The sequence below is a fragment of the Sturnira hondurensis genome, unplaced genomic scaffold, assembly GCF_014824575.4.
Source record: "Sturnira hondurensis isolate 20B ecotype Veracruz unplaced genomic scaffold, ASM1482457v3 Scaffold0021354, whole genome shotgun sequence".
Lineage (NCBI taxonomy): Eukaryota > Metazoa > Chordata > Mammalia > Chiroptera > Phyllostomidae > Sturnira > Sturnira hondurensis.
The window spans coordinates 3,814,328-3,827,924 of record NW_028093985.1 but is presented as its reverse complement, the minus strand read 5'-3'; the positions used below and the strand labels follow the sequence as shown (position 1 = coordinate 3,827,924).

At 44.1% G+C, this 13,597-nt stretch overlaps 1 protein-coding gene across 2 annotated transcripts in view; it reads right to left on the bottom strand.

Annotated features, from left to right (window-relative positions):
• SV2C (synaptic vesicle glycoprotein 2C) overlaps positions 1–13,597 on the bottom strand; it is a 189,825-nt gene that overhangs the window by 131,653 nt on the left and 44,575 nt on the right. For both annotated transcript variants that reach the window (XR_005064491.1, XM_037032193.1), the window contains exon 2: positions 8,660–9,337. Coding sequence is in view for 1 of the 2 variants with exons in the window: in XM_037032193.1 (XP_036888088.1) it covers positions 8,660–9,236 (577 nt within the window). In the remaining variant the exon portion in view is untranslated. The remainder of the gene's footprint in view (positions 1–8,659; positions 9,338–13,597) is intronic.

Here is a 13,597-nt window from a genome sequence, read left to right as displayed (position 1 = left end):
ATCCACCTTTCCAATTGCTCCCTACCATGTATGTTTCACTTGAGCAGAACTGAACCACAATCTACTCACAATGCTCAATCCAGGATTTTCATGTCTTTGTGCCTTGGCTCTCTGGTCTCTCTCCCAGAAACACCCTTTCTCCACCTCCTTTTTGGCAAGTCCATATTCTACCTACAATTCAAAGCCTGGCTCAAATACCACAGTCTGCTGAAGGGTTTTTAACATTTTTAAATGGATTTTAGAGAGGAAGGGGAGAGGGAGGGGGGGAGAGAGAGAGAGAGAGAGAGACTGACCAACTGGCCACCTCCCACATGCACCCTGACCAGGGATCGAACCCACAACCCAGGCATGTGCTCTGACCTGGAATCTCACCCGCAGCCTTCCGGGGGGGTGGGGTGGGGGAGGGGGCAGCGGGGACAACACTACAACCAACTGACCCACCTGGCCAGGGTGTCTGAAGTTTTTTTAAATCCACATCTTCTTCAAGAAGACTTAATCTAAGTCCCCTGGTTCAGATGACAAGCATCTTATTGCACAGGTTTTTGTCTGGTAGATCTTTTTATTTGTCACAAAACAGAGGGCAATGTTCTGCTCCAACTCAGTAAGAATGTGGTGGGTGCATGGAGGGATGAGTCTCTGCTGGCGTTCCTTCTGTGTGGGAGCTGCTAAATTTGAAAGGTGGCATTCCACGAAGACATTTACGATATGTTAATTAGGGGAAAATGGATAATTAAATAAACAGAGGGCACCAAGCAGCCAGCCATCTCTTGTACACACTCTGCCTCCATTTGGGTGACACGCTGACAGCTGAGTGGACCCTGTGCACACAGCAGCATTTGAATATTTCTGATTTAACTAGATTCTGCTGAGAAAACTAAGCTGCTCTCAGAAAAGCCATTTAATTTCACATAGATAGGAAGAAAAAACCCAACAGGGTCAAATTATAGTTTTATCATCATGACAATGGCACTGAGAACCCAGTCCCAGCAAAGCGGAGTCCCACTGTGCCCTGCACACCTGGGGTCCATTCAGGGATGTGCAGCTGCAAATGTGGTCAGGGACTGTGGTTCCCGCCCCCCAACCACCGTGTAGGGGAAAGACCAGCGTAAATAAGTCAATACCCATTTCTTTGGGGGAAAAAAACAAATGTGCATTGATAAGAGATCTACGGTTTTGGAAAGAAAACCTGTCCTCAAAAAATGGCACAAAAATTCTCCCTTGTAATGTATGTTACTGTATATTGGTGATAAGGAAAACACTCCCACTTATGTTATAATCCCCCATGGTTTAAAATCAGAATATCACTTATAACCTTCACTGTCACAACTGTTGGGGATGCTGCTGATTCTTGGCTGATGGGGCCTAAGACTCAGTGGGGTTCATAACCACCAGCATCAGATCCCCGGGAGCTTGTTAGATGGAGGTTCTCAGGCCACTGCAGGTGACTGCATCTTCAGGTGACTTATTGGCACTTCTGTGTCTGAGAAACACTGACCTAGATCCCCATGTTTCTGAAATTTCCCTTTGAATAAGAATCACTTGGGCCCTGGTAAGTGTGGCTTGGTTGGTTGGAGCAATGTCCAGTGTTCCAGAAGGTCATAGGTCCAATTCCTGTTCAGGGCATGTACCTAGATTGTGGGTTTGGTTCATAAAATTTCCACTCTTAGTGGATAATGTAGCTCACTGTCCTGTGTTGACAATCAGCCTGGTTTACTTGTTCATTAGAAAACAAAAACAATATCAACATAAGAATGTCCAAACACTTCTTCTGGGCTCTGGAACTGCAAGAGGTTGGGAGGAGATGGTTCTCAGCCTCTCATACTTCGTAGGGGCCTTCACCTCTGCCCAGGTCAGCTCTCCACCAACCTTGTCTTGAAACCTCACACCCCTCCCAGTTATTACATTTTTAACTGTACTCACTGCCAGTTCCAGCACCTCCTCAAACACAGGAGACAGGTGAACTCCATCCACCATCCATCCCTGAAGGCAGCTAGGTTCACCCATTCACCTCCAAAAGGACTTCCTTCCAACTGTTTCATTCTTTTTTTTTCTGTATTGTGTTAACATTTGTATAACAAATTTGATACATGCTACAACATGAATGGACCTTGCTGGGTGAAATAAGCCAGACACAAAAGGACAAAAGATTATCTGATTCCACTTACATGATTTATCTAGAATAGGCAAATTCACAGAGACAGAAAGTAGATTAGAACTACCAGGGGCTGTGGGGAGCGGAAATAGGGAGTTACTGCTTAATAGTTACGGAGTTTCTGCTTGCAGTGACAGAAAATTTGGAACGAGATGGTGGAGATGGTTACACAACATTGCAAATGTAATCAAAGCCAATTAATCGTACCCTTGAAATTAGTTCAAATTAAATTGAAGGTAAGAACTATACCTAAGGACCTCTTTTACTTTCCTCTCACAATCTTAAAGTCCAATAAGACATTGCTAAGTTTAAGGTAAGGCTATTAGCTTGCAAATACGTGGCTGAGGAATACTTACTTTAGTAATTTGTCAGACTAATTCCTCAAACTGAATGTAATCAGCTCCCTACGCTCTGAAGCAGACTGCAGGAAGCTTAGGTCCTACACCAGCTCCTTCCTGTTAGGAGAGAACATCGAGAGGTTCGATTTCCCACAAAGGGTGCAAGTGCACCTGGATGTGTGAAATTCACATCTACGAGTCTGTATTATTGGTATTTGGCTTGTTCTAGTTATCAGACAATTAACGATTCAAATTGCCTTATTTAAGTCAAAGTCCACAGTTAACTGATTCTCCAAACTGACAACACATCACCCAATTCTTAGTGACTTCAGGGAGAGTCCCAGGCTGATAGGACACAGAAGGCCGGTACGGCCAGAATCCTCACCTGGGATCTGCTGCTTATAGGGGTACAGGGACTCAGCCTGCAAGAATCAGCCATCAGGTTCAAAGCTGTATTGTGGGAAATCTCCCCGTGTCCCTCCGTGTGGCAGAAAGGCATTTACTATCACATTCTTTTACCCAGAACACTACTTACAACACGTTTCAGGAATGAGGCTGGGAGTTCCATTCACTCCTGTCCTGTGAAAACTGATCACAGACCCTTTGGATGGAGAAGGCTTTTCAGGTCACTTGGCTCAACTCCATTCTGATGTCAGACTGGTCTGTTCTCTCAGGAGAATGTGGAAGACGGGAGGAAGCAAGACCCAGGAATACGAGTATAACAGTGGTGAGTTACTGAGTTGTCTTCTCCAATTTGGCAATAATGAATCCAAATTAGATTTTGCTAGTGTTGGTGGACAGGATGTTCTCCAGAAGCCAATAACTTTCTAATTCCAATTAGGCTCACTGGGACAGCCGAGAGGCTTAACGAGGCCCGAGGCACCCCCACCATGGAGAGCAAAGCTCCCCTGAGATAATGAGGTGGGCCATGCAGGATTAAGGGACTGGGCAGCCTACAGAGACGCTGACCGCCCCCCACACTCACCTGCAGTGCACACTTTAGGGTCTTCAGATGGTGAGAACACTCAGATGCCAAATGATCAAAATCTTGGATGGAAGCTCAAAAATGAAAAAGTTTGCCTCATTCTTTGCTATTAGCTAGAACACTGGTCTAGCTGGTAGCCCTGGGCAGGGTGACACACACCCTGAAAAGACTGGCTCTGAGTACAGTGGACATGTCACTGTGCTCAGCCTCCAATCTCATGGCAAAGGGTAATCAGTGAGACTAAAAAAAGGGGGATCTCAGAAACATGAAGCTATTTTTTACAAAAATACAGACAGCTAGAGATAAAGCACCTACAAATTCCACAGAATACTTCTTCTCTTGTTAATGCCTAAAGGAATATAGGAGCATATGGAAGGACGGAGAAAGAGAAATTAGATATAATGGTTTAGGTAATATCCATCCAGCTTAGTCTTCAAGGAAACGGGGCCTCTCTATAAGTATCTAATGGAGAATAGGTAGGTGGCGGGGTGGGGGGTGGGGGGTGGGTTGAAGAGTGAGCAAATTCCCATGTTCAAAAAAATCCCACCGCCTGGATAAAAACTATAGAAAGAGAGGTTGAAAGAGTCATGCTTAAGGCCTACCGCAGGTTTTTTTCCTGTTTCATTTGCTGTTATATCTTTAGAGTCTAAAACAGTGCTTGTCACATTGCAGGTGTTCAGTAAAGTTGTTGATGGAAAACACAAGAATGCCAGAGTCTGACTTGATAGGATGGACAGAGGAGAACTGAGCGGAGATCACGGCCCCACTTCTCGCCCGAACCACCTCCAGCCACGGGACCTTCCCGTAGTTCCATACAAAGTTTGGGCCTCAACATCTTCCTGAGACGGCATTCTCTCTCTTATCTGCCTGGGGAATTCTTATTAATTCCCCCAAACTCTGTTTAAATGTCACTTCCTAGATCAACTTTTACGATCCCCAAAGGCAAGTCTAGCGGTCCCTTTTCTGTGAACACAGCATTGAGATGAATATCTCTGTCACAGGAAATAACACACATCCTTGTCCCACTGGCAAAGAAGTTCCCAGGTGACAAAGGTCATGACATGCTCGTCGGAATATCTCCTAATGCAACTATTTCGCTCACAGTTGGGGCTCAGTGAATGCTTATGGAATGCTATTTTTCTTATCATTCACTTTTTATCCTATGGTGATCTAGCTTTGCCCCAGCCATGCTACTAAAACATCTATGCTGAAAATTACCACGGCATGTGGAAATTAGGTGTTGCAGCTGATATTTGCCTTAAAAAGGGATAACAAAAACACATAGAAGGTATTTAGTTATTATTTAGCTTGAGTTTAGTTATGAAGTATATTTTGGTTTATAATATATTGTTTTCCATCTCTTTGGTACCAGCCAACACTTGGCCATGATAATGCTTTTGGTTCTAAGTATCACTAAAGCTTTGTAAGAAAGCGAGAAAGCCTTTGAACCAATACTGATGAGGTTTCTACTTCCCTAGGTGGGTCTTTGAAGGAAACAGGCCATGGAGCGAGAAGCCAGCCCCTCTGAAGGAAGAACACTGGGGAAGAACGGCCAGTGAGGAGCTTACTCTGCTCTGATGGGCAAGAGCTGGAGTGGGACTGAGCCCGGTCAGGGCTTGAGGCTGAAAATATCACGACATCATCCTGCCTTAGAACTCAATGCTCCACCCTCCCCCCCCGCCCCCCCCCAGCTCCAGGAGCTAAGACGTTGTCTGAGAGGGCAGTGCACGCAGCATCCACTGTGAGGCTCAGCACAGTGAGGTCACAGCAATCAGGAGCATGCCCAGTGCCTGAGAAAATCCTGCATGTGATGGGGGCCGGGAATCAGAGGGCACACTGTCACTTCACTCAATGCACAGACTCCTCCCTTTAACAACTTCCTGGCCTTGATCCTTGTGTTCCTCTTAAAAGCCATTTACAGCAGCCAATAGCTTCTTCAGTGCCACACCTGAGAGACCCATTACAGCCTTTACTAGGAGACTCTGCAGCAACTAAGAATTACACATCCCTTCCTTCTTCCAGCAACTTCCAGACCTCCCCTCTCTCCCAGATGCTCCCCCTTCTCTGGCTTCACGTTCTCAGTCTCCTCAATGAGATCTCCTTCACCACCAGCCCCTACATAGTGTTCAATAGGAAACCACCCTTTCCCTGGTTAAGGTCACTGGCAGGTTCATCTTAAATGAGATGACTCATCCATTGGGTGCTTCAGTCCAAACGGGAAGTGGCCCAATGGGAAATGGCCCTTCAGATATGCCCCAAAATCTGTGAGAAGATTTTGAGACTTCTCACTTCAGTGAGAAGTCTGAAATGAAACCTTCCGTCTTTCTCCCTCATACTAAAACCTGCACTCTGTATGACTAAACTGATGAATTGCCTTCTTTCACTAACTGCCCCTTTCCTCCCCTCTCTGAACTCCTCAGTGACCTAATCCTGGCTGGCTGTACCCCTGGAACTGCCCTCCCACCCATGCCCTTTCCATCGCCTCAGTCAGGGCCTTCCCTTTCTGTGGTCTCCCTGCCTGAACTTTCCTTATTAATGCTTTTTTTTACTGGCTATCAGTACTTGCTTCCTTGTACAATAAGCCACATATTTGTGATTTCTTCATACTTGACCATGACATCCTTGAATATAAAAACCTAGTCTTTTTTTGACCTATTGTCCTCTGTGGTAACACTGTACTTTGCATATAATAAATGCTCAATAAACAGACTTCAGCAATAGACAATAGATTATCTTAAAGTGACTGCACTTATTTCCCCAAAGAACCATTCACTACATAATTAAATATTTGCCGTTTTCCCAGGCCAATTAACAGTGTTAAAGATGCAGACAGACCATGTATACACACATGCACACACCACATGCCCTTAGCTGTATTTAAGACAATTTTGTAGCAAAGAGATCTGTCTCCCAAATAATGAAAGCATAGATTGGTTCTAATTTTTTTCCTGGCTTGCCTTCAGGAAAGTGGCACAATGTGTAGTAACAAATGAGAAATTATTTTGCAAATCCATATCCTCAAAATGCCACCAAACACAGGTCACGCATCTTTCTTTCCTGCATTTTGGTCCCACTGCTATGACTTACTGTGGTAATTACATTACGAGGCTATTATTTGATGAAATGAAAATGACAAAACAATTTAAATGCTTGTCTAAAAAGGACTCGATTAGTATGCAATTATAAATGAAATTACAATGGCAAAATAATTGAAATGCGAGTCTGGAAGGCACACTGATGAAACCAGTGAGGTGCTTCTGTTGTGGATTCACAACACTGAGTGAAACCGTACACTCCCGGGGACACGTTTTTAATTCACTAAAGCTGGCAACATTTATGGAGGAAGAAAATATCTGTGCTTCAATAGTTTCACAGCAGCATCTGCACTCCTGAATGCCACCTGGGGGTGTGTAGCCTCGTCAGAGCTGATAGATTTATAGGCAAGTCAAATAAGAACCATGTGCCTTCTTGTGCTTCCTTTCAGCACAGAGAAGATAAAGGCACAAAGGCAAGCTCCACTTAGATTTTCTGAAATGCGTCCAAAATAAAAGGTAGGATCATAACATTAAAAGATTACGTATTCTATATTTAAGCCTGCAATTATTAAAATATTTGTGTAGATGTAGCTTTAAGGACCTATCTTCTTAAAACTTTCTGCTGATATATTCCTTTAACAAAAGCTCAGTAATTATTTTGATGGCCAGGCTTACAGTGGGTATATTTGCTCACCAAAGGAAAAAAAAATACAGTGATAGACACAAAACAGGCATGCTGAAATGTCAATCAGAGTAGTGACTAAAGACCCCCCTGTGAACCATGTTCTGCATTTTGATGGCCGAACACCCAAATGTGTCTACCAGCAAAAAGCACACAAAATATGCCCCCTTCAACCAGTACCCCACACCACCTGCTTTCACAGACCCAGTTCTTTCAAAGAAATGGGCCACATAAAAGGAACGAGTGTTAAAGGAATAGTACATAAACCCTTTTCTCATCCATGATTATCTCTCTTGCATTGTCAAGAGCAGATTAGGAAATGATCTTTAATTGTTTTTCACAGAGAAAATCTTTCCGCATTCATGATTATCACATTACTTAATGAAGTGACAGAGTTTCCACAAAAACAGTTATATATTTTTGTTTTTCAAGCTTTCGCTTAAAAGAGTCCCTTGGAAACAGAGATAATGGGTATTCTTACTCTCTTTCACAGACTCGGAAACACATCCAGATTTAATATGCACATAAACATGTTCTCTGAGGTGTGCTTAGCAAGATGTGCTGAGCGTCTGAAACAGACTCCTAAGCTGTTGGGGGCATTCTCTGTGTGCACGTTTCTCTGCCTTCTTACACTCACACTCACTGCACAAGGCAAATAAGTGGGGGTGTTAACTACAGCTGTGTAACAATACGCTACTTGAGTGCATGACAACTTTATAACACATTCCAAATCTGCTATCTCGATATTTTATAGGGAGGTCATATTATTTCTAATAGATATCATGGAACTATTAATATGAAATAGACTCTTAAGTCCTATGTGAAAGTAAAGTTTTTCCAGTTTAGGGACAAATGTATGAAGACAAAGATAGAAAAAGTCATGTAGAGAATAACCTATAACTAAGGCTAATTGAAAAAATTAACAAGAAAACATACACATAGATTACTGGAACAGTAAAAATGCAAGGTCCCAGAGTATTTAAACTATAGTATTAAACATAAAACTTAAAATTTGGAATTTAAAATCACATTTGTCAGAATTTCATAGAATTAACCTCTGTATTTAGAAACATGTCAAATAAGTTTCATATAACAGCTTTATTTACTTCCAAGGGCATATCTTTGGAAGTCAATAAAAGACAAATCAATACAACAGTTATAATACTATAAGGAAAATATATGGCTCTAACTTACTTTGAGAGGCATGAAAATGTAAGTCAGATTGATGGGTGGGTAGACAGACAGGTGATAAAGAAAATACAGTGAATATTAACTATAGAATCTAAGTGGTGGGTACATATGGATATCATTGACAATATTTTTTATTCTTTTGTATGTTTAAACATTTCATAATAAAGTGTTGGAGAAAATACAGTGCTCTAGATGAAATGTATTTACTCTGCTTGTTAACTGTGCTCAACAAATAAACCAGCTTCAGAACTTGCCTCCCGGACCCAATACACTCACCTAGCCACCCAGAGCCTGAGTTCGGAATGCACAAGTCTGTCTCAGCGCTGGGCAGCACGAAGCCAACCATGAACACCTCCACGCCGTCCGCCATCAGGGCCATGCCCAGGACAAAGAACAGGGTCCACTGAAAACGGCCATGACCACACTCCTGGATTATCAGCTCATACTGCTGAGCCAGCTCTTCCTCATCAGCTTTCCTCTCCGACTCCAGCTCCTGTCGATCCTTGTACTCATCGCCCTTGGGCTGCCCTATCGACACGATGCTGTCTTTCCCCTGGTTCGTACTGGGGATGCCCTGGTACTCCCCTTCGTAGATTTCATCATCCTCGTCGTGACCCTCAGTAGCTTCGCTGGAGCCTTCGTCATCATTGGCCTCCCCATTATAGGTTTCTCCAGGTGGGTAATAGTCATCGTCTTCTTCATCCTGGAACCGACTATAGGACCTCTGGGTGTACTCATCCTGGGCCCGGTCCACTGCTTGATTCACCTTCTTTACTGTTTGTTTCTTCACCTCTTTGGCAATGTCCTTGGCACCCTTCACCAGTGAAGTCCTATCCTTGTAAGAGTCTTCCATCTTATCTCAGCTGATGGCCAGTGAGGGGATGGGGCTTTTTCACTGACTTTGGTCACGAGTGCAGCCCTGACAGCATCATCCACTTTGGGTTCAAAGCAGAACTGCAAAAAAAAAAGAGAGAAAAGGCACAGAGATATTTATTATTCCTTTCTACATCTTTTTCACCATTGACTTCTTGGTGTCTTTTCACTGTCCCCTCAGATTAAGACGTATTTAGCATTTCCTTTCTTTGATATCACTGTGAACATGTACAACCGGTGCTGGTTCCCTGCTCAAGTGTGATCAGCATTTCAAGTATTTAGGGTCTTTCCTGTTATTAATGTTTTATTTTTAAGGAATTCTGACCCTGTGTACCTTTGCCTAAAGCGCACAGGCACTCCCCTGAAAATAAAATAGGACACCTGGCCCCTTGAAAAGTATATCCAACACGCTTTGAAAGTGCTACACAGATGTACCCTGACTGAGAAAAATAACACACGGCACTCGCACACATGCACACGGACTGCAAAGGCAGAACCGAGGAGGGGAGCGACTCGGTCTGGCCTTATTTCCTCACGGAAAAAACAAAGGAGCAGGCAAGCAGCCCTGTTTACAGTGCTATGTACGTACATTTGTAGTGTGTTTCCCTCTATGTTCATTGTATTTCCTCCCTATAAATAAGAGACTCGCATGGCACCCAAAGCTGACACCGAGTACTTCCCCTGAGTACAGCAGGTATGTCTGTAGGAAACTGGCAGAGCTCAGCAAATGGTTTCGCAGATGCCTTTGATAGTCACTGAATTAGCACATTTGGCTTGTTCAGTGGAGTCGGGGGTCTGCCTCTTCAGATGCCACCCCCAAGACAGCAGGGGCAGGTAAGCTACATAAGATGTCCCGTTACAACCCCAACACCCCTGTAAGTACTCAAGGCTCTGTCCCTACCTGTTCATCTCTGGACCCCACACCCCACTACACACACTCCCTCCCCATCTCCCAACTTTGTCCTGCTGCTGGAGGACTCTCCTCCCCCAGGAGACCGGAGTCAGCATCTGCCCTGGCCATCATTCGGTTTTCTCGCTTACTGGCAGCCCTCTGGGTCTTGGCTCATTACATGTGGGCTGACATTGAGGCACTGATCTTTCACTTGTCCACGGAGCTATCTCCTTTGGTGGCCTAAGGGAGCCAATGCCAGACTCACCCTTGTACATAGAAGATAGGAAGGTGAAAAAGTCATTCTCCCCCATTATAAATCCCCAAGCCCAAGGTTTGGAAGGGCAGCATTCCCAGCAGCGACTTATGTAATGGTCCGTTCTACTTCCCCCTTTTTTACTGAGTACAAAATACTTGGTGTGGCTACTACAAACAGACACTTGGGCCGCTCTCTCAGACTCTGCAAACAAACCCAACAGACACAAGGATGTGTGTTATAAATGGGGTGTACGCTGTTACCGCTGAATGCCCGCAGGAGCCCTGAAGGCAGGACAGAAGCATGGCTCTGTTTTGGAAGATGACAAAGTGAAATAAAAATAAACCTACGATTACACGGCTTTTTGCCCAATGTCTTAATAAAGAACTTTTCTTTCTTTTCGGAGAGGTAAGAGGCAGGGGAAGAGAGAGATGACAGGGTCTGTGAGGAGAGTCAGAAAAAATGGGAAGGCAGTAAGAAGAGAGGGTGAGGAAGGAGTGTGCAGAAACTCAAAGAGGAGGCAAGAAAAGAAAGACAGAGAAGGGAGAACAATGATAAATAATGTTCAAGAAGGAGAGATGTTTCCTCCTTTAGAAACTGAAAGCAAAATTAAAACATTTCCCACAATCCATGAAGCCAACTGCTCTACTCCTCACACATGGAGCTGCACAGGCAGACACTGCACACCAGCTGCTTCCTGTGCAGAAACAGCACCGCAAACACCACGGAGTGAGACCTGAAGACTGGCCAGTGTGAGAGTGAGTGGGGCAATGGCAGGCGCCACGCCAGGAGCGGCGGTGCCTGCTCGTAATGGAAAACTTCTGTAATAGCTTTCCCTTATAAATAGTAAATAAACCCACTGCATTTGGCTCAGCCACAAATATTATTGTCACATGCTTTAAGGGGCTCTCACCCCGCGAAAGGTCCTTGTGGGACAGAAAACAGGCACGGTGTCTGAAAAGCAATGGTTATGACAGAAAAGTGAATAATTTTAACTCCCTAACTAATCTAATCATTTAACTAATGGAAAATATATAAAAGATTTTTACAATTGATCATTTCAGTTTTGTGGTATTTTTAAATATATTTTATTGATTATACCATTACAGTTGTTCTATTCCCCCCTCATTCCCCTCCACCCTGCACACCCCTCCCCCACCCTTCCCCCCCCTTTAGTTTATGACCACATGTCTCAAGTTCTTTAGATTCTATATTTCCCATACTATTCTTGCCCTCCCCCAACCATATTTTACCTACCATCTATGCTACTTATTTTCTGTATTTTCTCCCCCTTTCTCCTCCTCCCACTCCCCTGTTGCAAACCCTCCATGTGTTCTTCATTTCTATGGTTCCACTCCTGATCTAGCTGTCCTCTTGGTTTGCTTTTGTTTTAGGTGTGGTTGTTAGTAACTGTGAGTTTGCTGTCCTTTCACTGTTCATATTTTTAATCTTCTTTTTCTTAGAAAAGTCCCTTTAACATTTCATATAATAAGGGTTTGGTGATGATGAACTCCTTGAATTTGATCTTAACTGAGAAGCACTTTATCTGCCCTTCTATTCTAAATGAAAGCTTTGCTGGATAGAGCAATCTTGGCTGTAGGTCTTTGGATTTCATGACTTGGAATACTTCTTTCCAGCTCCTTCTTGTCTGGAAAGTCTCTTTTGAGAAATCCGCTGACAGTCTGATGGGAACTCCTTTGTAGGTGACTGTCCCCCTATCTCTTGCTGCTTCTAGGATTCTCTCCTTTATTGTAATCTTGGCTAATGTAATTATGATGTGCTTTGGTGTGTTCCTTCTTGGGTCCAAATTCTTTGGGACTCTCTGAGCTTCCTGGATTTCCTGGAAGTCTATTTCCTTTGCCAGACTGGGGAAGTTCTCCTTTATTATTTACTCAAATAAGTTTTCCACTCGTGGCTGTTTCTTTTCTCCTTCTGGTACCCCTATAATTTGGATGTTGGAACGTTTAAAGATGTCCTGGAGGTTCCTAAGTCTCTCCTCATTTTTTAAAAATTCTTGTAACTTCACTTTTTTCTGTGTGGTCGTTTCTTCCTTCCTTCTGTTCCACCCCTTGATTTGAGTCCCAGTTTCCTTTCCATCACTGTTGGTTTCCTGTGCATTTCCCTTCATTTCAATTAGTTTAGCCTTCATATATTCCTCTAATTTGTGACTAAAATCAACCAGTTCTGTGAGCATCCTGATCACCAGTATTTTGAACTGTGCATCTGAGAGGTTCGCTATTTCTTTTTAGCTTAGAGTTATCGTCTCTGGGGTTTTGAGTTCTTGAGCCAAATTTTGGACTGTTGGTGCCTGTTATGTATGAGGAGTGGAGCCCTAGGTGTTCACCAGGGCGGGGCAACTCAGTTGCTGGGTTGTGATGCTGTATGTGCGGGCAGGGTCCAAGAGGGGCAATGGCGGTCCCCTCTGCTGCTTCCCGCCACTGGGGTCCACGTGGTCCATCCCACTGCTCGCAAGTGTGTGACTGTGGTCAACCCGCTGCCTTGCACCCTCACTGGGTTCGCCGCTGGGGCCTGCACAGGCTGTCTCACTGCTCACTCCTCTGCTGGTTTATCTGCATGCCAATGTGTGACTGCAGTCAGACTGCCACCCTGTGTCCTCACTGGGTCCGCCCATTGCTACCCCACACCTGGGATCCGTCCTCAGCTGCCTGGGTGCCTGGGGTCGGGGGATCCTTCCTGCCCGACCCTGCTCCGCTGCTGGCTCCGCCCCTCTTGCCGGTCTGGTTGAACAGTTCGTTGTTGTTGTCGGACTTCCGTATAGTTAAATTTTCTGTTCTTTGGCTGCGTCTTTGTTTATTAAACCTTTGTTGTATTCAAACTTGGTTGTGGGAGAAGGCACAGTGTTTCCATCTATGCCTCCATCTTGGCGGAAGTCCCTCATTTCAGTTTTGAAAATGTGTCTTGTATGTCTTAATGTGGCATAAAACAAGGAATGGGTATATGCATTCTCTTTTTGACTCAAGGTTCCTCCTGCCCCAAATCCACGCTCTGGCTGATTTTAAGATCCTTAGCAGAATGGACTGGGTCTTGTAGTTTGTAGTCTGACTAAAGCAAAGAAGAGTCTTCTATATGTTTGTATACATAAGGGCATGTATGAAAACATTTTAAAATTCTGTTTAAAATCAAATATTTGTAGATGTTGCCCTTGGAGAACACTGGGAGAAAGGGAAGGGGATCT